We start from the raw sequence: 23,752 nt of genomic DNA, 5'->3' as shown, positions 1-23,752 counted from the left end.
GCATGTGTGTCTTCATGGCAGGGTTTCTCTGTGTAGCTCTGACTGTCCTGGAACTCGCTCTGTAGACCAAGCTGGCCTCAGAGATCCGCCTGCCTCTGCCTCTTGAATGCTGGGATTAAATGTGTGCACCAACACTGCCCCGTGATAAATCTTTTTTTTTCAATCTAAACAAAAAAATAAATGCATTTCTGAGTCTTGAATGGGTGGGGAACCCCCTCAGCCTGCCTTACTCTCCCAAGGTGATCACTAACCCATTATCCCACCCAGCGTGAAGGCCCAGAGTATGACTCTCGGCCCACATATCCAGATGCCAAGAAAATACCCACAGCATTGACTTTGTCCTGTTTATTGGGGTGTCACTGTGGGCGGGAGGCACAATAAAGCCACTTTACCTCGATTTCCCTGGCACCACCCCCAGCTAACTACCTCGTATATAAATATATATAAAGTCAGTCAGTAGAAAAGGAAGACGTGGGCCCTGGAAGACCATAGGGCCTAGGGAAGAGGTAGGTTCCTGCCCTCACCAGGAAGCCAAGGTTCTAGAGAGGTGCTGGAGCATGGGGACAGCAGCTTCTGCCCCATTCCAGAGTCCCAGAGTCTTTGGTTAGAACTAGGTGGTCCGTCCATGGTTAGGGCCAGAAGCCCCACCCACTTGTGCTTCCGGGCAACCTGGCAGTGCATTCTGCGTGTGGGTGGGGGGCACTTACAGAGCGAGCGAGGCAGCTCCTGTTCCCAAGAAGCCTCCTCCCCTGCCTCGGAAACGCCTTCTTGCCACTGGACTCTACTGAGACAGGAGAGCCCTGGTGTCAGGGGCAGAAGGAGGAAGTCCTGAGGCTGCAGCCGGTGCACCAAGGAAGGAAGGAAGGTGGTCACAGTGCTGGCACAGGTGGCTGCCTGTGGTCTGGCTCTGCAGCAGCTAGAAGAGTCCACGGAGGAACACAGAGGCCTGGGGGGGGGGGCGCGAGCTGTGCTCCCACAGTGGCAGCAGGCCCTGGGCGGTGTCGTCACACCCTTCTCTCGGCACGTAGGTGGCCTCCAGTGGGGCTGTCACTGCCCCAGGCGGACAAGTAGCTCCTTTAGGTCTTCACAACCGATGCCTGATCCTCCGGGGGACAGAAGCCAACCTGCTGAGGCTCTGGGTGCAGGACGCCAGCTCGGGGAGGGAGGGGTTCTTCCAGCATGGCCTCTGGCACTCCCTTGGCTGATCAGGATGCCCCATTCGTGTTGTGCCAACTCTATAGCTCTACCTGTCTGTTCCCCGTATCAGTAAGGGAGCCCAGTGCTGCCAGGTCCCCAGAGCTCCTCAGGCCACACTGGTCGGATGGCCCCTTGAAGCACCTCGTCTTCCATCAGCGGCAGGCCCGACGGCGTCTTAGGGCTCCTCAAGCCAGAGGCCTGCTACCTAGCAGCATCAGCAGCAGCAGATGAGATCAGCTCTGGGCCAGCCCCTGAAGGAGGCGGATCAGATTGTCCAGACCCCAGAGGTAGCCATCCTCGCGGTTGCCCTCAGCCCAAGGCAGCCTGTGACTGAGCATTTGGTGGTCAGGCAGGGCCACTGTCTTGCCGAAGTCAATCATCCAGACCTTGGCCAGGCCGGTGTGGTCATGCACAAAGAGAAGGGAACTGCCCACTACCTGCAGCAGCCGGTGAGAGAGAGAAACGGTTAGAGAGATGCAGGCACGAGCCAGTGAGTCCCCAGTGAGCAGAGACCCCAACGAGGCTGCCCACGTTCAAATCCTCTCCCAACTACTTCTGAGCTGTGCAGCCTCAGGCAAGCGTTTCACCCTCTCTGTGGCTCTGCTCCCACATACACAAACTGAGGATAATTGTATAATTTACTCACATAAAGCATTTCAAGTGGTTCCCAGAACACAACAAATACACAGTGTTACCAGTTACCGTGTGCGCACGCGTGCGTGCGTGCGTGCGTGCGTGCGTGTGTGTGTGTGTGTGTGTGTGTGTGTGTGTGTTTCCTCTCTCTTTCTTGTTTGGCTGCCAGGGTCTTATGTAGTCCCAGATGGCCTTGCCCTATCTCCACAGCCAGGAATGCCCCTGAACTCCAGAACCTCCTGCCTTCACCTCCCTTGCGCTGGCCTGAACTCCCAGCCCGACTGCTTCCTCCTCTAAGGTGCTAGAACAATGTGAGCCCGCACACTGGGCTATTTGCTGGCATGGTTTTTAAGTCACAGCACAAACTCAAATGTCGTCAAAATTGTGACTGGGTCAGCGGACTCAAGAACTGGAAAACTTTCTCCAGAATAGGGCAGTGGCTTCTTAAGCCTAGTGGACTGTGGCTGATGACGTTAGGCAAGTGGCTTCCTTCCTTTGGCCTTGGTGTCCTGTCTGTAGAATGGGGAAGTTGGTAGCACTCTGCCTCCTGGGGTCACAGAACCCTATAAGCCACAGGCTCATAAAATGCCTCCCAGCGTCTGCCTCAGGACACCTCAGTGGGTATTGTCAGTGGCACTTCAGTTTAACTGTTTTTGTCTGTCTCGTTGGTTGGTTTTCTGAGACAGGGTTTCTCTGTGGCTTTGGAGGCTGTCCTGGAACTCGCTCTGTAGACCAGGCTGGTCTCGAACTCAAAGAGATCCGCCTGCCTCTGCCTCCTGTCTCTTGTTTTAGAGACAGTTATTGCTGAGCAGGTGTGGTGATACCATGTCCACAATCTAAGCATTTGGGAGGCAGATACAGAAGAACAGTCACAAATCTGAGGTAAACCTGGGCTATGTGGTGAGTTCCAGGCCTATCAAAGCTACAGAGTAAACCTGTCTCAAAGGGAGGGGGGGGCTCACTAAGTCAGTCACGGTGACACACGCCTTTAATCCCATCACTCAGGAGGCAGAGGCAGGTGGATGTCTATGAGTTTAAGGCCAGCCTGGGCTACAAAATGAAACTCAATCTCAAAACCAAATGGCTTGGTGAGACGGCTCAAATAATAAAGGCACTCGCCACTAACCCTGATGACCTAACTTCAGTTCCTGGGACCCACATGGCAGGAGAGAAATGACTCCCACAGGCTGTTCTGACCTCCACAAGAGTACCGTGTCACAAAAACGCCCCATCCAACATTCACGTGCGCTAAATACAATTCTGAAAATAACACATCAGGCAGCTACTCTTTCTGACAAAAACTGTGGTTTTACAACGCCCCCTCCATCTGTCTTAAGCCAGGTTTCGACTCCGCCCTGCTCCCAGACCCCGGTTCCTGACCAGGTGAACAGGAGCCTGCATGAAGGACCATAAGCTGCCAGGCCTTCATCTTAGCTACTTGGGAAGCTGAGGCAGGAAGCCTGGAAGTTGTAGCTTCGACTACACAGTGAGCTCAAGGGTAGCCTGGGCAATCTAAATCCTAAAAGAGGCTAACCTAGTCTACACAGAGTTCCAGACTAGCCAAAGACCCTGTCTTTAAAAAGAGAAAAAGATGAAAAGTTGGGGCTACATCCCAGTTGGTAGTGTCGCCCCCAGGCATGGTGACACACACCCATCACCCACACTCAGCAGGCGGAGGCAGACAGATCACAAGTGCAGGCCATCCTCAGCTACACAGCACACCCAGGTCAGCCTGGCTACACTAAAACAGTGCAGGTGAGGCTGGACTGTAGCTCAATGGTAGAGCAATTGCCTGGAAGACATGAGAGCCTGGGTTCAAATCCCCAGTGCCAAACAGGAAAGAGGGGCAGACACCAGGCGTACCTGGATGCTCTTGCCATATGCCTAGCGTCCAGGACTGCTATGTCTCTTCAACTGTCAGGGAAATGGGAAATGCTGCTTTCTATGTGAAATTTCGTATCTCAAATGGAAGCAAGACACTAGGCCAGCAAATCCAGACACAAGGAGAGGAGAGGCCTCTCCTCCCACATAAAGCCTGAAGATAGTAGCAGGGACAATGGTGACATTTGACCAAACAAACATGACGATGACAGCTGGCACTCATGTGGCTTACCCTGGGCGGGGCTCTAATCTATTAGCCTATTTAACCTTCATCAGTGCCCAAGTGACTGCTGCTGCCACTCACACGCCAGGTGCCAGGGACCCTGCGGCCTCCCCGGGGTGGCCACCTGGGTTTAGGGGGCTGAGGAGGAGCAGAGCTGCGACTGAGACGTGTACAGGCAAGACGTCCAGCTCAGGGCTGCAGAGAAGAGGGGAAGGGGCCGAGGGGCAGAAGGAAGGGCGTGGAGAAGAGACATCACTTCTCTGACTCGCAAACAGTCTCTGAGGAACCCAGTCGCCTAAGAGTCACGGTGACAACAAGCATAGTGGCACACTATAATATGACCCTAGCACTGGTGACCGCTGAGGTAAGATCAGGAGTTCTAGGCCAGCCTAGGCAACACAGCAAGTTCAAGGCCAACCTGGGTTATGTGAAACCTACAAAACAAATCGAAACCCCCGGTGGTCTGTCAAGATGGTGCAGGGAGCTAGGGCACTTGCTGCCAAGCTTGGTGACCTGAGTTTGCTCTCTAGGACCCACAGACTCTACCCACCCACCAAGGGAGGCCCTTAGAGACATACCATTACAGTCACACATTGATTCTAAGAACCCGGAGTAACAATGCCTCTGTATGCCCCAGAGGTCACTGTCCAGTGACCGGCAATGCCCTAGGAGTGTGGTATTACCACCCCCGCCCTTGTCGGAGCACAGGAAACTGCCTGGGTGGGTCTGGGTGGGGCAGGCCGGGCATGATGATGGTCCCTGCAATCCCTGCTGTGGGAGGCTGAGGCAGGAAAACTGTGAGGGTGAGGCCACCCTGGGCTATATGTGACTGTGTATCAAAAAAAACCAGGCCTCTCTCCCAAAGAAAAAAACAACAAGGATTGGGGGTGTGCTCAGCACAGTGATTGAGACACCCTGGTTGTGACTCCCAGCCCTAGAAATAAAAGGAAACGGAGGGGAATCCGAAGTCCTTGTCTCCAGACTGCCTGGCTTGAATGCACGCTCCCATTCACTCCCTCCCTCCCTTCCGACCCCCCCCCATACACCTCTGGCACCCAGGGCTCGCACCTCATGGGTCTTGAAGAAGGGAGAGTTTTCCAAGGCCTCTCGGAGATCCTCGAGTCGCGCCACGTACTTTCTCTGCGTGTGAGAGGGAGGGTGGGTCGTTAGCACAGAAATGCAGCAAGCCTTGGTGAGCCGCCTTGAAATGAGACCTCACCCCGTCATCCAGCGAAGTCAGTCAAGATGAGGTAAGGGGAGCCAAGGACGCGGAGGAGTGAGGGAGCTCTGGCATGAAGGTGTGCACACAGAGTGATCCCCACCAACCCCCACAGTTCCCCCATGAGAGGGGGAGTCAGGTCCCCCTCCCCCTGAGCTGGGTGGGCTTGGTCTCATGATAGGACCCGTCCTGCCCACCAGAATGTGGCCATGTTAAGACACCGGGGGCCTCATAGGGAACACTTGCTATCTTAGCTTCCTGTTCCCCTGGTGAGAACAGCGCGAGCTAGCCGCTACACTCAACAGACCCAAGGCTGTGAACCAAGGCTGCAGACATAAAAGCCATGCTGGCTGGGACCAGTGACGGCAGACAGTGAGAAAGGCCGGCCAGGTTCAGCCCAGCCCAAAGCAAAGAAGCATGCCTCCGAAGCAGCAGCAAGCCACCACTGCTGTCTTCCGTGGCTGCGTGTTAGGACTGGGACTCCCACTTACCAGGATTCCAAGGTCCCCATCTACAAAGTCTTCCAACACCTTCGTCACCTGCTCCAGCGCTTGTGTCTTCTTGAAGTTGGTGTTGCAGGTCCCATCGGCTTTCTGCAAAGCAAGATGTAGAGTGCTGTCCCGCGTGCTGCCTCACCCCCAACCTAGATGACCCCTGTTCAGGAGACATGGTCCCCCTGACTGGCCAACTCAACCCCACCCCGCCACACCTAACAGCACAGTCATGGCTGAGCCCATCTTGCAAAACAAGCCGTTTCTGCTACTGTCTAGCAGAGTGGGCTTAAGCGAGTCCATCCCTTTTAGGGACAGGTCCTGTGTTTCTGAAGCTGACTGAGAATCTCCCTACATAGCTAAAGCTGGGCTTGAACTCCTGAACCTCCTGCCTCCTTCTCCCAGGGTACTATGCCACTCAGCTTAAACAAGCCCTACTCTGAGTCTCAGCCTCAGCCGCCTCACCTGCGGGTCCCTACTTCCTAGAGCTGTGCCAGGGTTCCCTGAGACGGGGCACGGAGGACTCGGGCCCACAAACTAAACGAGCAAACGTTCTTTATGCTGACTTCACACTCCTGATCCCTTGCTTCGACTTCCCAAGTGCTGGGAATACAGACATGAGCCACCACACCTGGCCTTCTGACTTATTGACTATGTGATTACTCACTCAATTATTCAAACAGATGTGGGGTGGGGATCCTGAACCAGGGGTCTCCCGCATGTATGCTAGGCAAGTGCTCTATTACTAGGCCACAGCTCCAGGCTTTACTTAGCTGTTTTATTTGTTTGTTTAGCGCCACTGAGAATTGAACCTAGGGCCTCACACGTGCTCACAAGTCTTCCAACACTGAGCTACATCCCCCAGGTCTGTTTTTTCTTTTTATGACAAAGTGTCTCTAAGTTGCCCAGGCTGGTCCTGAACTTACTCTGTAACTCAGATTGAAGCTGCGATCCTCCTGCCTTAACCTCTCCATGGGGATGAAAGGTGTAAGCCACCACGTTCAGCTTTCCAAGTACATTTAATTTATGAAATGAAAACTTGAAAAAGAGGCGGGCGGTGGTGGTGCACACCTTTAACCCCAGCACTTGAGAGGCAGAGGCTGGCAGGTCTCTGTGAGTTCGAAACCAGCCTGGTATACGGAGCTGTTCCAGGACAGCCTCCAAAACAATACAGAGAAACCCTGTCTCGAAAAAACAAACAAATAAATAAAAACTTGAAAAAAATCCTTCCGGTCACCGCATTCCATGATGGAGGGGAGAGGATCAGGTTTGGGAGGCCGGGGAGGCTGGGACAGAGAAAAGGCTGGATTTGGGGAATGAGAAGCTGGTGTATGACCATGTCCCAGTAGACAAAGAACGCTTGCCTCCGCCAGACACAGGGTGGGGAGTGGAGCCGTCCCCAGACCAGGCTGTGTGACTCTGAAGATGTGGGTCACCCCCGCTCCACAAGAAGCCCGTCCACCGTTCCAGTCCCCGACCTCTGCGTCTCAAACACACCGGCTGGCTCCTAGCCCTCACCTTGATGCCTTCTATCCGGAAGCCCAGGGTGGAAGTTGAGCTCAGGGTCTCCCTCCACTGCATGTATCGGGGCTTGGTGACGGCGCCCTGAGCGTGCTCCTCAGGAGTGGGGGCTCCGGGGTCCACGGCCACCATCTTCTCATACATATCCTTCCGGGGCCTGGGCCGTTCTCGTGCCTTCACCAGCTCCTCTTCCAAGTAGGTCCTGAGCACAGGGGATGTGACAAAGGGAACCATTAAGCCCAGAGCTGGAAGGCTCACACTTCCTGATGGGGGCGGAGGTGTAGGCCTTTGAGTCCAGCACTTGGAGGCAGAGGCTGGTGGATCTGTGAGCGTTAAACAGAGCTAAATAGCGAGACTCTCTCAAAACAACAGGACAAACAAAAAACCCAGTAAACTACAGGAGTTAAAACAACAGAGCTTATAGAAGAAAACAAAAGAATAGTTTCATGCTATTACAGCAGGCAAAGATTTTTCCAAACACAAGGCCATTAGCAACGGCAATACCAAAACAACGTCTGACAAAACAGAAAGGACGTCTGCCTGTTGGTTCTTGGCTGCCACTTAATCTAAAATACTTGGACCAGGGACTGGAGAGGTGGCTGGGTGGTTAAGCGCACCCTGCCCTTTCGGATGACCTAAGTTCCAGCCCCACAAGTGGCTTGCAAGAGTGTGCAGCTCCAGTCCCAGGGGACCTAACACCTTCTCCTGGCCTCCTTGGACTTAAGGCACAACATCCACACACATAATTAAAAAACATCCCCAGCGCCCACAAGGCAGTCTACAACTGTCTGTAACTCCAGTTCCAGAGGATGTGATACCCTCTTTGGACTCCTTGGGCACTAGGTACACACATGTGCAGGCATGTATCAGCAAAACACCCTACACATAAAGTTAAAAATAAATAAAAGGAAAATTCAAATGAATAAAAATACTTGGAACCAAAAGTGCTTCTGATTTTAAAGTTTTCAGGTTTTTAAAAACATGTATTTTTTTTACTGACAGAGGGAACAGGCTTATGCAGCGGTAAGGGGACAGTTTTCAGGGGCCGGCTGTTTGTTCACCTACAGTTCATGGGGGTAGAACTCAGGTTGTCATGTTGGGAGGGTAGCATGTACCCAATAAGCTGTCTCACTGACCCCAGATTTTTCTTATTTAGTTTAATTTCAAGACAGGGTCTCATGTGTAGCCCTCCTGGCCTGGAACTCACTGAATGGACCAGGCTGACCTCAAATTCATAGAGATCCAACTGCCTCTGCCTCCCGAGAGCTGGAATTAAAGGTGAGACTATTATCTTTATTTACTTTGTTATACATATGTGTGAGTCTGTGTGGATATATGGACATCATGTGCATAAAGGAGCCCTCGGAAGCCAGCAGCAGGCATTAGGTTCCCTTGGGACTCATCTCTCCAGCCACAGAATCATTTTAAAGAGGAAACAATGGTGATTTATCACGAGAAAGCGAGGAAACCTGCAGACCGGGAGAGGGTCCAGGAAAGAATAACAGAGCTGTTCTTTTTGTTGTCGTTGTTGTTATTTAGAGTTGTCTAAAGGTATTAAGAGGGTGAAACAGCAATTGCAGGGACGTGGGTTTGGTCCTCAGTTCCAGGGAAGAGAGAGACAGAAAGTGAAATGGGAAAGTTAGAAAATACACACATATCACCGTGTGTGTATGTGTGTGTGTGTGTGTGTGTGTGTGTGTGTGTGTGAGAGAGAGAGAGAGAGAGAGAGAGAGAGAGAGAGAGAGAGAGAGAGAGAGAGAGAGAGAGAGAGAGAGAGAGAAAGAATGGGGCCTGGGACTTGTGGTGGTTTGAAAGAAAATGGCCCCCAAAGGGAGTGGCACTTTTAGGAGGCGTGGCCTTGTTGGAGGAAGTGTCTCACTGTGAAGGCAGGCTTTGAGTTCTCCTATGCTCAAGCTACTCCCAGTGCCACAGCTGACTTCCTGTTGCCTGTGGATCAGGATGCTGCCAGGCTCCCCATGATGATGATGATGGACTGGACCCTGAAACTGTAAGTGAGCCGCCACAATCAAATGTTCTCCTTTGTATAAACCTAACTGAGATGCTGGTGTAGATTTACAGCGGTAACACCACACTTATGAGGGAGAGGCAAGAGGACTGTCATAAGTCTGAGACTAGCTGGGTCTACATACTGAATTCTACACCAGCCACGGCTATACAGCAGATCCTGTCTGAAAAACAAACAAGACCCAGCTGCAGATGTAGCTCAGTGATGCAGCGACCAGGACTTGCCTGGCACGTACAAAGTCTACATTCAACTCCCAGCACCAACATAAAATAAAAAAGAACAGTACTGACGGAGTAGCCACTACCACCAAAGCAAGTCCTTAACTCTAGGAACTGGAAATTAAATAAGGAAGTAAAACTGGCTTAGGGGCTGGGAATGTGGCTCAGTTGGCAGACTAACAGCCTAGCACGCATAAGGCCCTCAGAGTTTGTCTGTAGTCATCACACTAGGGAGGTGAAGATTGGAGGACCTGACACTCAAGGCTACCCTTGACTGCATAGCCAGGTTGAGACCACCCTGGGTTACAGGAGCTTCGCAAAAAGAAACGAAACAAAAACAACAAACAAACAAACAAAAGCAAACACATTGAAATTCCATTATACACTCAGTAGTATAAATTAATGAAACAAGTGATACAAAGACAGAACAAGAATACCAAGAAGGAACAGTAGGCCTGCCACCCGGGACCCTCACAGCGGGTGGCACATCTGGGACCCTCAGAGCCGGTGGCACACCTCGAGCCCTCATGCACCACTGGCGCACAACGATGCAGGTTCTTTGAGCTGACTTGGCCATATTTTCAAACCGTCCCCCTCCTACCCTGGTTGTCCCATGGCTGCCCCAGTCCCACCTGCTGCCCATCTTGCAGTCCATGATAGAGGGGCCCTCAAAGTCTGCCAGGAGGTCTTCCATCTGGTTGAAGGCCTGCCCATCCCGGTGCACCATGCCGTAATAGGCAGGCACGAAAGGCCGCAGGGGGTCCTCCATCAGCTGCTCCAGGCTGCGCTGCTCACATTGACAGAAACGTTTCAGAATCCGGCCATCCTCGCCGGCCTGGAAGTTTCCTGGGGAAACAAGACCGAGGAGAGACCGCATCAGATCGAGACCTGCCACTCGCTACCTCGCTGTACGCACCACACCAGCCACCGCCATCTTGATGGGCTCTCCAGCAGCGGCCTCTCCCCCCCCCCCTTCTGGTGTGTTGCTTTGAGACAGGGGCACTGTGTTGTTTGTTCTGAGACAGCTGGCCTTGAACTCATCAATCCCAGAAATTAGAAGAAGGTTTAGGCAGGAAGACTGACACAAGTTTGAGCCCAGTTTAGAATACACGGTGAATTCAAGGCAAGCCTGGGCTTCACAGCAAGACTCCAGGATTTAAATAAATAAATAAATTTCACAATTCTGGTATTATCTGGAGTACATAAATGGCTAAGGTAGAAATCCAAGCTACTTTTTGTTTTTAAGGCAAAAGTGATATTTTGTTTTGCTTTGTTGACATAAGGTCTTGCTCTGCAGCCCAGGCTGGCCTCTAACTGGGCAATGCCCCTCCTCAGCTGCCCAAGTGCTGGAATTATAAATATGTGCCAAACCAGTCACGGTGGTGCAATCTTTTAATCCCAGCACTTGGGAGGCAGAAGCAGGCGGATCTCTGTGAGTGTAAAGCCAGCCTGGTCTACAGAGCGAGTTCCAGGCCAGCCAGAGCTATACAGTGAGATCCTGTCTCGAACAAGCAAATAACAGCAAAATAAATGCGTGCTACCATGCTTAGCTGTCAGCTTCTATTCTCCAAAGATGGTGGCAGCAGTGTTTTCTGTGCCACCTAAGTATTTGCTGTGTGCCTAGACACACAGAGGCCATGCAGCTTTGGTCTGAGGGTCTGCTGTGCACGAGACATAGGAGGGTTCAGGGACCCATCCCAGTTTCTACTCTCCCAACGTTGTGCTCTTAACTTCAGTCAACCCCGCAAAGGTGGCAAGATTTGGTCTGTATTAAAGAGGGGAACTGAGTCGCCGGAAGGGAAAGCACAAGCCTGTCTAGGGTCACCCCAAACAAGGAGCAGAAGTAGGACGTTAATCAGTACCCGTCCACTCTAAACTGAGCCTCAACCAACCAACAGAATGAATGCTAAGGAACCATTTCTACCAGACCTAACAGTTACTAGGCTAGCCAAGCGTGGTTGCACGCCTTTGATCCCAGCACTCAAGAGGCAGAGACAGGTGGACCTCTGTGAGTTCAAGGCCTGCCTGGTCTATAGAATGAATTCTAGGCCAGCAAGGACTACACACACCCTGTCTCAAAATAAATAAAATAATTACTAGGCCAAATGTTTCTCATAGCAGTCCCATAGTGGCTATCACCCAGCCTCTAGGAAGAGCAGTGAAATTTACAGAGCAGCGCTTTCCCTAGTCCACACACCCATGCCAACTCCTGTCCGTCCACCAATTCCACTACACGCCCATGCCCAGTCCTGACTGTCCATGGTTCCCCCAATCTCACCAGTGTCCGTCTGTCCACGGTGTCCCCTGGCCTCACCAGTGTCTGTCTGTCCATGGTGTCCCCCAGTCTCACCAGCGTCTGTCTGTCCAGCGTTTCCCCAGCCCAGCATCTGTCTGTCCAGTGTTCCCCCAGCCCACTGTCTGTCTGTCCATGGTTCCTGCCAGCCCAGCGTCTGTCTGTCCAGTGTTCCCCCAGCATCACCAGCGTCTGTCTGTCCAGTGTTCCCCCAGCATCACCAGCGTCTGTCTGTCCAGCGTTTCCCCAGCCCAGCGTCTGTCTGTCCAGTGTTCCCCCAGCCCACTGTCTGTCTGTCCAGCGTTTCCCCAGCCCAGCGTCTGTCTGTCCATGGTTCCCGCCAGCCCAGCATCTGTCTGTCCAGTGTTCCCCCAGCATCACCAGCGTCTGTCTGTCCAGCGTTTCCCCCAGCCCAGCGTCTGTCTGTCCAGTGTTCCCCCAGCCTCACCAGTGTCTGTCTGTCCACCGTTTCCCCCAGCCCAGTGTCTGTCTGTCCAGTGTTCCCGCCAGCCCAGCATCTGTCTGTCCAGTGTTCCCCCAGCATCACCAGCGTCTGTCTGTCCAGCGTTTCCCCCAGCCCAGCGTCTGTCTGTCCAGTGTTCCCCCAGCCTCACCAGTGTCTGTCTGTCCTGTGTTTCCCCCAGCCCACTGTCTGTCTGTCCAGTGTTCCCCCAGCCTCACCAGCATGTCCGGAAAGCTGGACCCAGGGGTAGTGGTGCTTATGGAAGGAGACCACGAAGGGCGAGTACTTCAGAACTGACTTCAGCTTCTTCCAGGGCTTGCTCTGTAGGGAGGGTGAGCATGAGGGTGAGCAGGGTCAGACAGGGTTACTGTCCTGGGGCTTCATGGGATCATGGTCCCCAAGCTTATCGGGGTTATCAAACCTCACTACTTAGTCCAGCGATCATGAGACCACCCGGTGGGAAGAGTCTGCCTCTATTACTTTCTTTGTTGTCTCTGTGTCTTTGTCACATGAGGAAGGATAGGCGAGGCTAGGTTTGGTTACTGATGCAACCACCACAATTCATGCACCCTAAAACCTAATCACCAAATGGGAAGCCAAGCCTCTCTGCCTCTAAATAAAGTCAGATCTGGAACAAACCACAGAGGCAGGAGTGGAGGAATGGAGAGAGAGAGAGAGAGAGAGAGAGAGAGAGAGAGAGAGAGAGAGAGAGAGAGAGAGAGAGAGAGAGAGAGAGAGAGAGAGAGATGACGAACGTGATGGAGGCCAATCACAGAGAGAGACAGATGACAAAAATGGAGGAGGCCATCAGAGTGCTGGTCACCAAGGGCTCTGGCTTGTCCCCTTCCTGACAGATCCTTGTCTTCTGTTTAGTTTTTTTCTTTTCCTTTACTTTTATTTTATTAGTGTCTTGCCTGTCTGTATGTATGTGTGAGGGTGTTGGGTCCTGGAGTTACACACAGGTGTGAGCTGCCACGTGGGTGCTGGGAACTGAACCTGGATCCTCTGGAAGAGCAGTCAGAGCTCTTAACCTCTGAGCCATCTCCCCAGCCCCTGGTCCTCCTGAACTGAGGTTACTGGCTCGTGGTGCCAGTGAAGTGTGACTGCAAGTGTGACTTCCAGGGGGAGCGCAGAGCCCACTCAGATGCTCCATGCTCAGCTCCATACTGGAGGCAGGAGCTGGGCAAGGGAACGGGCCACGGCCCCTAAGGGGGACGGCACAGAGCAGAAGCCCCAGCCCACAACCACAGCTAACTCACGTAGTATGGACAAGAGTAAACTTTGGCTGTTGCTCTAAGTCATTCAGACTTGGGGGCAATTTGTTACTAGAGCAGATCTTTATAAAAATATCTAGACTTATTTATATTCATCAGAGTTTTACCTACATGTACGTGTGTGAACCATATGCATGCCTGGGGCCCATCCATGGAGGTCAGAAGAAGACACTGGCCTGAAGCTGGAGTTTATGGATGGTTGTACACCACCGTGTGACAGCTGGGGACTGAACTCAGGTCCTCTGAACCCCAATACAGAAGACCTTTGTCTACTTTGACCTTAAGTACAGGGGGCTAGAGAGATGGCTCAGACATTGAATGTGTACTGTTCTTACAAAGGACCCCAATTACCCACACTGGATACCCCCTAGGGCAGTTCACAGCCGCCTGTAACTCCTCCAGAGGATCTGACACCCTTTTCTGGTCTCCATAGGCACTAAACTCATGCGCAACCTCCACCCCTAGATACACGATTGAAAAAAATAAAATCTCATGCAGGGCACTTGGCAGTCAAATTTTCTGAATTCAAGGCCAGCCTGGTCTGCATATCCAAGCTGTCCAGAGTGACATAGCGAGACCCTGCCTCAAAATAAATAAATGTAAAATATTAATTTATTTTGTTTTATTTTTTAAGGCAGGGCTTCTCTGTGCAGTGTCCTAGATCTATGTAGACCAGGCTGGCCTTGAACTCATGACGATTGCTCACCTCCGTATTCTCAGTGTTGGGATTACAGGCGTGCACCACTACACCAACCTGAGACCCTGGTTCAGAATAACAAAAACTAGGCCCAGCAAAAGAGCTGGGGCGGGGGTGCTTGCTGACAAACCGAAGACTTCGGTTCAACCCCCAGAACCCACACAGTGGAAGGGAGAACCAACTCCCAGAAGCCTTAATCCAACCTGCACACGATGAATGCAATGAACAAAAAAAGACTACAGAAGAATGGTGGAAAGAAAACACAGACGGAAGGAAGGGGAAAGAGGCGGGCGGGGGTGGAGGGAGTGGGAGAGAAAACCAGAGCAGGGGTGAGGACACGCAGCAACACAGGGCTCCAGGCCTGTCCCCAGCACCGCTCAAAGGGAACATACGCGGGCAGGCTTCAGTCAGTGGGACCATGGTGCTTCACAACCGACCCAGATGTGTGTGTGCTTGCACACATGTCTGTGCTGGCCCGAGGTGGCCCTCAGCGTGAACTGGGAGAGGAGGTCCTCCTCAGGGAAGGAAGCTGTGTGCCGACCCTGCATCGCCCCCAGGGTCAAGGGCATGTTTTCTCCCAGCTCTCCAGCAGATCGCAAACTGGAGGGAGCCCGGCGCTAAGCAGGGAGTCAGGGTGTAGGACAGCATGGGATCCAGGAAGGGCTATTTTCTCCCAGGGGAGGAGATGATTAATCAAGGTTCCTGTTTACCGAGCACCTGGAACATTCCAGGCACCATGACAAAGACTCTGTGTGCCAGACCCTGTTTAATCCTAAAAACAGCCCCAGGAAGCTTGCTGTCTGTGTCACAGGGGAGGAAACAGACTCAGAGGTGAAGCCACTGGCCTAACGTCACCCGCACCCGGCACAGAGCTGGGTTTCTGGCTCCACTCTGACCCCATTGCCCTGGGGCTTACCTGCTGCACTCCAGCTGGACAGAAGCTTAGGGGAGGAGGGAGGGCTGCTGGGTTACAAGTGTGTCTCCAGCACCTGGTGTGACACAGCAGGTGTCTCAGAAACACTGCTTGGAAAAGAGTCTGTCTTTTTATTATCATAAACATGCGGTATCCTGTTTCTCTCTCTGTCTTGTTCACTAGTACTGGAGATGGAATCCCAGACCTCCTACATGCTAGGCACAAGCTCATCCACAAGTGCTGTACCACCGTCATACCCCCACTGGGGGATTCTAGGCTGGGGCTCCATCACTGAGCCACGCCCCCAGCCCCTCACTGGGAGATTCTAGGCAGATGCTCTACCACCGAGCCACGCCCCCAGCCCCTCACTGGGAGATTCTAGGCAGGGGCTCTACCAGTGAGCCACACCCCCAGGCCTTTTTCTTTTAAGTACATCTTAATCAGGGCTCTTTAGAAACAGTTTATCACGGTATTGGATCGCACGCCCTGTCCTCCCGGGAGCCTTCTTCTGATTCATCCTGCCCTGTTGCTAGTGTCTGGAGATCCATCTGTGTCTTGAGGGAGGCAGCTCCCTGTGAATTCAAGGTCACTCTGGTCTATGTGGGCATTCCAGGCCAGATTACATGGTGTGTGACTGTGTTAAACCTGAGAGTCATGAGGATAATGTTTTGGTCTCACATTTGTCTCAGAAGATTAAAAACAAAAGGGGGGGGGGCTATTTTGATCATCAGTGTCCCCAGCAGCACAGCATAATTATTATCTATTTAGAACAGGATGGGGAAAAGGAAGGCTAGTTAGGATTGGGAGTTCAAGGTCACCTTCAGCTCCACAGTGGAGTTCAAGGCCAGCCTGAGCTATGAGACCTTGTTTTAAAAACAAACAAGGGTGGGTGGGGGTGGGGGAACATAGTTGGGACACTATGATCAGATGTAATTTCAAAATTAAGGAGAAGGAAGCAGGAAGGCAACGATGGGGGACAGCGTGCACTTGGGGTGAGCAGCAGGACGTTAGGACAGCAGAGGGTGACCATCTGAAGACAGGGGGTTCTGACATAGCCTTGAACTCCCAACGGCTTCATTGGCAGAGTCAGGGACCTTCTGGAAAGACGAAGAATTTGAGAGGCCTTAGGAATAAGGCGAGATGGAGACAGCCAAAGGGGCTAACGTGAAAAGCTCGGAACTCAGCTAGAAATAAGTAAGAACTTGTGGGTTTTGACTTGACTTAGACAATGCTAAACACAAGATGCCTTTCTGTGCCTCAGTTTCCCCATCTACAAAACAGAGAGAAGAATGCTCACCTCCCAGGACGGCTGGGACCCAGCGGCACACACCACTAGGGCTGCAGAAGGGGGGGGAGGACTAAGAGTTCCAGGCTATCCTAGGCTGCACAGTGAGACCCAGTGTCAAAACAAATGGGAATAGAAGGGGGGGGGGGGAGGGAGAACAGGCAAGGAAGCACTGTGTACAGCTCGTAATCCCAGCGACTCGGGAGGCTGACAGAGGTAGGAGGATGGTAAATTCAGGCCTACCAGGGACACACACCAAGTTCAAGGCCTGGTAACATGCGAAAACCCTGCCTCAAAATAAAGACTGAAAAGAGGACTAAGAACTTAGCTCAGTGGGATAGTGCCTGCCTAGCACGCACAAGGTCCTAGGGTCATTCAATTCCTCAGGGTCACTCTCACACACTCACTCACACACACCAGGGACCAGGAGATGGCTCAGCAGATAAAAATGTCCTTGCTGCCAAGCCAGACGGCCTGAGTTCGATCCCTGGGTCCCATGCAGTAAAAGGAGAAATAACTTCCCCAAGGTGTCTGGTGACCTTCATGTGCATGCTGTAGCACACAAGTATCTGCACACTAAACAGACACAGATAAATAATAAATAAATGAAACAAAACACCAAAGCAAAGAGGCATAAAGTACTTTGAGCTGGGCACGGTAGAGCATTCAAGAGGCTAAGGCAAGAGTACCGACTTAAGTTCAAGACCAGGCAGGGCTGTATCTATAGAGCAAGTTCCAGACCTGTCTGTACTAAAGTGACTCATGCCTTTAATTAACCCCAGCACTCTGGAGGCAGAGGCAGGCGGATCTCTGTGAGTTCGAGGCCAGCCTGGTCTACAGAGTGAGTTCCAGGACAGCCTCCAAAACAATACAGAGAAACCCTGTCTTGAAAAAACAAAAACAAGACTACATAGCAAGACAAATGGGGGGGGCACTTACAGTTTCTAATATATAAACTTGGGGGTAGGGGAGGGGAGAGTTTCATTATGCAGCTAAGCAGCTCAGGCACATTTCAAATGTAGGCTAATCTTTTGCTTCAGGCTCTCAAACGCTGGGATTCCAGGTGTGAGCCACAGCACCAAGCCTAGGGGCAAAAAACTTTGTTTGTTTATAGATAAGGTCTCCCTATGTCACAGCCCTGGCTGGCCTGGAATTCACTATGTAGACCAGATCTACCCACCTCTGCCTATGGGATTAAAGGCGTGCACCACCGCGTGGCTTCTAGGGGGTTAAATCTCGTGTGTGTGTGTGTGTGTGTGTGTGTGTGTGTGTGTGTGTGTGTGTGTGTGTGTGTGCTCCTGGGAGGAGTGATTTCATCTCTTGCACCTCAGTGTCTTTCTTCATCTATGAAGAAGGGCTAACAACAGCGTATGTGTCACGGGCTGCCGAGGCGTGATGAGATAGCGGAGCATGCGTGAGCGGGACGGCTGCAGCCATCCCCGTCGCTGTGGTTATTAGTCACCCGGTCCCAGCTCAGCTGTGCCGAGATGTCAGGGGATTAGAGGGAGACAGGGACGAGCTCTGATGTGTGGGCCTCAGCATGTCGAGGCAGGTCTGCTTCCCACAGCTGGGGCCACGTGTGCCAACACATCCCTCCCCCAGGAGGTGCACTAGCCAAAGGGGGGTCAAGGTGGACTCCAGCCCAGTAGGAGGACGCCTCAGAGAAGCTGGCAAGCGCATGGACTCTGAACCCCACCTGGGGCTCGGCTCCACACCTGCTCTGCCTCTGCCTCCCTGAACCTGCCCTGCACGCTCATCTGATTCATCAGAAGAGAGCCACACCCAGGCCGGGGGCAAGGGTGAAAGATGTAAATAAGAGTCTGAAGGGGCCCTTGGGGAGCCGAGGATTACAGGGGGACGGGCGGATGCCTGGGTAGGGTGAGGATCCCGAGCATTTTGCCCTTTGAACATCTAATGAAAAGCCAGAGATAACCAGTCTTGTCGCTCATGCCTGTAATTCCAGCACTCTGGAGGACTGAGGCAGCCAGATCGTTATCACAAGTTCAAGGCCGGCCCGGATACATGGTGGATCCCTGACTAGGCTGAGGATCCGTGAGCCTTTTGCCCTTTGAACATTTTTTTTTAAAGATTGTACTTTTAATTATGGGTATGTGGGTGTGGGCAGGTATACGTGACTGCAGGTACCCAGAGGTCAGAGGCGTTGGATCCCGCTGGAAGAGGATTTATGGGTGGTTTGAGCTGCCCCACCGTGCTGGAAATGGAACTCTGAAGTCTTCTGCAAAAGTAGAACGTGCTCTTAACTCTGCAGCCCCCCTGTGAATAGTTAATGAAAGCTGGAGGAGGCGGGCTTGCTGGCTCACACCTGTCATCCCAGCCTTTAGGAAGCAAGTTAGCTAAACTGTCGTAAGTTCAAGGCTACCCTAGACACATGTTGGATGCCTGGCTATTCCCGACTATTTTGTTGGCCCTTTGCACAGCCAGTGACAGCTAGAGGTTGTGTTGGCTCATGCCTGTAAGCACAGCCTTGGAAAGGCTTACGGGGGCACCGAAGAGATGGCTGAAAATACTTGTGCTCTTGCAGAGGGCTGGGGTTCGATTCCCAGCGCTGACATGGTGGCTCATAACCATCTGTAACTCCAGTTCCAGGGGATCTAACCCCACCCCACACAACCTTCCCAGGCAGCACATGCATGCACACAGCATGTGTACATACATGCAAGCAAAACACTCACACACATAAATATATTTAAGTAAAGAAAGGGCTTAAGGCACCAGGATGGCCACAAGTTCGAGGCCAGCCTTGCTTCACAATGAATATGTACGTACAAGTGTGGTGGCACGCCCCTGTCCTTGATTCCCGAAAGGCAGGGGCAGTAAGTAGCAAGCTGGAGTCCAGGCTGCATGCAAGCCTGGTCCACACAGCAAACTCTATCTCGATGGAGGGAGGGGCAGCACAGAGGAACTTGTCCATAATCCCCGCATTTAGGGCAGCAGAGACGTAATTATCAAGAGTTCAAAGCCAGCCCCAGTTATGTAGGAAATCTGAGGCCAGGTCGGGGTACAGGAGAATGTCTAAAGAAGAGAAAAAAAGGAGCCGGGCGTTGGTGGCGCACGCCTTTAACCCCAGCACTCGGGAGGCAGAGGCAGGCGGATCTCTGTGAGTTCAAGACCAGCCTGGTCTACAGAGAGAGAGTTCCTGGACAGCCAGGGTGGTTACACAGAGAAACCTTGTCTCAAAAAACGAGAGAGAGAGAGAGAGATTAAAGAAAAAAAGGACAAACAGGCCAAGACATCTGAGAACGAGTTGCATCCTTCCACCTTATTGGTGTCCTTCAGAGCTGGGTGTTAGACCCCTCCAGAGGACTCAACGGAAGTCACAGACCCTTCACGTAACATTACCTGTGGACATAGACTCACACGATAATGGTACAATGTCAGAGGTTCCTAGGCAAGATGGGTTCGGACAGAGTTCTCCACTGCAGACTCTTCCCAAGAACAAGTAACCCGAGGGGGAGAGGGAGAGACGGAATAGGAAAGAGTAGAGGGTTCAAGAAATGGTTAGTAACCTGGTTGTCAGAAGGAGGGGGCCAATGGATGGAAAAGCTATGTAGAGATGCAATTGCGGGCGGGTAGCTAAGAGGAAGCTGGAAGACCACTCTCTAAGCTAGGGCAGAGAGGATGGATGTGGGACGGAGGGCACGCTCTGGGGATGAATGGGGTCCTACTCACTCCAGATCTGTCCTCCGGGTCGCTGGTACCTCCGCCCCCAGACACCAAGTCATCCTCAGATTCATCGAAAGAGGAGGCAGAGGAGAAGCCGCCAGTGCCGCCCTCAATCCGGGACGGGGGTCCCACCGGTTGGGCCTCAGGCTCGGGAGTCTCAGGGGTGATGATGAGGCGGGGCACAGGACTCAGGGCGCTGCACTCCAGGTGGGAGCACAGCTTAGTCACCAACTCCCCCGCCTCTTGTTCCTCTAATGGATCATCTCCATTGGATTGCCCCAAAACGCCGGCAGCCCAGGGACCATCAGTGCCAGGTTGAATCCAGGCACCGTCAGTGTCTTGAGAATCACCCCTTCCAGGCTGTTTCCAGGCTGTCTGAGTACTCTGTCGTGTGAGGGAGCCATGAGTTTGGGACTCTGTCCCGGAGCCGTCGGTGTCCTGTGGTGTCCTGGAACCATCCGCGGGCGACCCCTTACAGGGGCCATCAGCCCTTGGTTCGGGTGAGGGGCAGACTCCGTCTGGGTGAGTTTGGAGCTTGGACGTGCTGTGGTGGGTCCGGAGGTGATCCACCCAGGGCTTGTCCCTGTCTGGCAGAGTCTGCCACGGCTCGAGCCTCTCCGGTCCAGCCCAGGACTCATCAAACGCTGGCTGGCTACAGAGGCTGGCTCTCTTCGGCTGAGACTGGAGGTCGGGTCTGGGGGGGTCAGTTCGAAAGCCATCTGTCCAGGAACCGGCCATCTCCATCTCTGCCCGGGGGCTGCTCCCTTCTGGATGCGTCTGCAGGTTGGAGCCGTCTGGCTCCCGGCGTCGGCTGGGCTTCTCTGACTCCGCTCCCGGGCCGGCTGCCTCGCACACCGCGTGCCCGCCTCCACGGGCTTCAGCCTGCGGGCCGTCGGGACCCCGCACAGGCCCGAGGTCGGTCCTCTCCGCCTCGGACTGCAGGCTGGACCCCTCAGTCCAGGCCTGAGGCCCGCCCCCCTCGGGCCGTCCCGTCGGGCCACCCGCTCCCGGCCCAGGTCGCTGCAGTCCCGGCTGTCGCCGCCGCCCACCTCGCAGCGCCTCCAGCCCCATGCGGGCCCCGGCGGGCAGCGCGCCGGCCTCCGCCTCGCTCAGACTCCCCCGGCACGGGCAGCGCCTCATGCCCGCTCCCTCGGCTCGGGCTTCGGCCCGTCCGGCCCCACCTTCCCCGCTTTAAATCCCACGAGGGGTGTGGCTGGGGAGCCCCAACTCGCGGGTTCCGGCCCCGCAGAGGCTCCGGGCCGCACTGGACACGAAGGGGTTAACCGATACTCCACCTCCCAGGGAAAGCCCACACCGCCTCCCGCCCGCCGCCGGATGTGACGGGCGCGGGGCGGGGCCTCGGCTTGGCACCGCAGGTCTCACTGGGAAAGAGCGGCTCCGGGTTGCTGGTCCCGGTGTGGGTCGCGCAGCAGCTGGACCCTTTCCCCTGCGTCTCGCCAGCCTTACTCCAGCCAGTGACAAGTGCAGCCACGCGCTGACCCGTCATTCAGGGACAAGGTGGGCCTTGCAAAGACTTAGAGTCCCCCAGCCATTCCCCTGAGCGAGTGTCTACCCTCAACTGAAATGACCCTGAAGTCTGAGTGTCTCGGAGGGCTCGGTGGGACGAGCCTGTAAACCCAGCCCTCCCGGGGCGGACCTAGGGGGCTCGAGGGTCCAAGGTCATCTTTAGCTACGTAGTCAGGTCCAAGTCTGGGCTACAAGAGACCCTCCTTGTCTTAAAACACAGACGCGCGCACACACACTCGGGGAGCGGGGAGAACACGTTGGTACTGCTTTTAATCCCAGCACTCTGGAGCTAGAGGGAGGTGGATCTATGTGAGTTCTAGGCCAGCCAGGACTACACAGAGAGACCCTATCAACACACACACACACACACACACAGGTCCATCAAGCCTGATGACCTGAGTTCGAGTCCAGGATCACATGGCAGAAGGAAATTTGTGCTCCCACCACACAGGATAAATAAATGTTTGTCGTTGGTTTTTCGTTTTTGAATTCAGGGCTGGAGAGATGGCTCAGCAGTTAAGAGCACGTTGCTCTTGCAGAGGATTAGTTTGTTTTTCAGCTCCCTATGTAGGACTCACAGTCATCTGTGACTACAATTCCAGAGGATTGAATACCCTCTTCTGCCTACCTCAGGGCATGCACAGGCTGCACAGACATACATGCAGGCAAACACCCATACACATAAAATAAAAATAAGCCAGGGTGATGGTGGTGGTGGTGGTGGTGGTGGCGGTGGCGGCGGCGGCGGCGCACGCCTTTGATCCCAACACTCAGGCCAGCCTGGTCTACAGATCAAATTCCAGGGCAGCCAGTGCTTCACAGAGAAACCGTGTCTCAGAAACCAAATGAATAAAAATTGAATTTCTTAAACCTGGCGTGGTAGCCCAGTCAGAGGCGCACAGAACTTTGTGAGTTTATGCCCATTCCAGGGCAGCCAGAGCTACATATAAAAACTCTATCTCAAAATAAAAATAATGATAAAATAAATAGGTGGGTTCTTCTTTCTTAAGGAACTCTAGGGGCTGGAGAGATGGCTCAGTGGTTAAGAGCCCTGCCTGTTCTTCCAGAGGACCCTGGCTTAATTCCCAGCACCCACATGGCAGCTCCCAACTGTCTGTAACTCCAGTTCTGGAGGATCTGACGACCTCACACAGATGTACCCATTGCTACTTAAAAATAAAATAAATCTTGAAGAAAAAAAAACAGGAATTCCGATGTTAAAACAACAAAGAAATCCCATGTCTAAACCATGAGTGGTGGTGGGCACTCCTGTAATCACAGCACACAGGAAGTTCACTACCTCAACACCAGTCTGGACTATGTGGTGAGAGCCTGCCTCAAAAACTCGAGACTGGGGATTTACCTTTGTGCAGAGCGCGTGTACCAGGCCTTGGATTCTTAAATAACTAAATAAAGATGATCCTTTGTCCAGAGGACATATGTACCAGACCCTGACAGTAGGTTGCTATCTGTCAATCACTCTGCAGTAAGGGTCGATACAGCTCAGATTGGTTTGCTAGTTAGGTTCCCTTACATATGGGTGTATCTGTGCAGGTGCATTTAGGTGCCTTTAGAGGCCAGAAGGGGGTGTTGGACCTGGAGTTGGGGTTACAGATGGCTGTAACCTCTTAACTGCTGGGCCATCCCTCCTCCCCTCCCCCTACTTCCTTTGACTCTGTCACTGACCTATACCTCCAGCTCCTTTTTTTCCCCCCTCTCATTTATTTTGAGACAGGGCCTCATGTAGGTCAAGTTGGCCTCAAACCCAAGGATGACCTCAAATTCCTTATCTGCCTGCCACTGTCTCCCAAATGCTGGGATTATAGTCATGGGCCACCATAGTAGGCTTCATGGTCCCAGTTTACCCGGACTTTTGAGACTTCTGCCCTTCCTTAGTCTTGGTTTGTAATGTGTGCCATGAGTTCAGGTATGTGATATAAGGCCACTGTGAGCCATGCCCTGTAGGATTATTGTCTGAGGCAGTTTTTCAGCCTGTCCCTTACAGTGACATGGCCTGCAGCTCCCGAGGCAGACCCTCACCTTTGGAGGAGAACAGGGGGTACTTTCGGTCTTGGAATTGAGTCACCCATAAGAGGGACTCTGAGTACAGGCCCTAGGTTCCAGGATGAGTCATCCCTTCACAGGCTGACACGTCACGGAGGGGGACTCACATCATACACATTTGAGAACATTAGGTCCAGAGGCGG

General features: G+C 53.1%; 1 protein-coding gene across 1 annotated transcript; it reads right to left on the bottom strand.

The window, feature by feature from the left end:
• Window positions 1-330: 330 nt before the first annotated feature.
• On the bottom strand, window positions 331-21,536 carry Itpkc (inositol-trisphosphate 3-kinase C). The gene is made up of 7 exons (XM_005086573.4): window positions 20,025-21,536; window positions 12,384-12,486; window positions 10,042-10,255; window positions 7,163-7,367; window positions 5,645-5,746; window positions 5,003-5,074; window positions 331-1,634 (listed from the first exon to the last, which is right to left on the bottom strand). The coding sequence occupies exons 1-7, from the start codon at window positions 21,156-21,158 to the stop codon at window positions 1,431-1,433; spliced, it is 2,034 nt and encodes a 677-aa protein (XP_005086630.1). The 5' UTR covers window positions 21,159-21,536; the 3' UTR covers window positions 331-1,430.
• Between the last annotated feature and the right edge of the window lie 2,216 nt (window positions 21,537-23,752).

Source organism: Mesocricetus auratus, unplaced genomic scaffold (genome assembly GCF_017639785.1).
Source record: "Mesocricetus auratus isolate SY011 unplaced genomic scaffold, BCM_Maur_2.0 Super-Scaffold_100038, whole genome shotgun sequence".
Lineage (NCBI taxonomy): Eukaryota > Metazoa > Chordata > Mammalia > Rodentia > Cricetidae > Mesocricetus > Mesocricetus auratus.
This window is presented reverse-complemented; position numbering and strand designations above follow the sequence as displayed.

What these genes read in the sequence shown, in the direction of transcription:
- Itpkc (XM_005086573.4), bottom strand. Translation starts at nt 21,158, where the DNA reads ATGAGGCGCTGCCCGTGCCGGGGGAGTCTGAGCGAGGCGGAGGCCGGC. An exon ending in ACCCGGAGGACAGATCTGGA is followed by an intron (nt 12,487 to 20,024) that starts GTGAGTAGGACC and finishes CCCTCCCTACAG; the next exon opens with AGCAAGCCCTGGAAGAAGCT. An exon ending in CCAGCTTTCCGGACATGCTG is followed by an intron (nt 10,256 to 12,383) that starts GTGAGGCTGGGG and finishes TTGTTTCCCCAG; the next exon opens with GAAACTTCCAGGCCGGCGAG.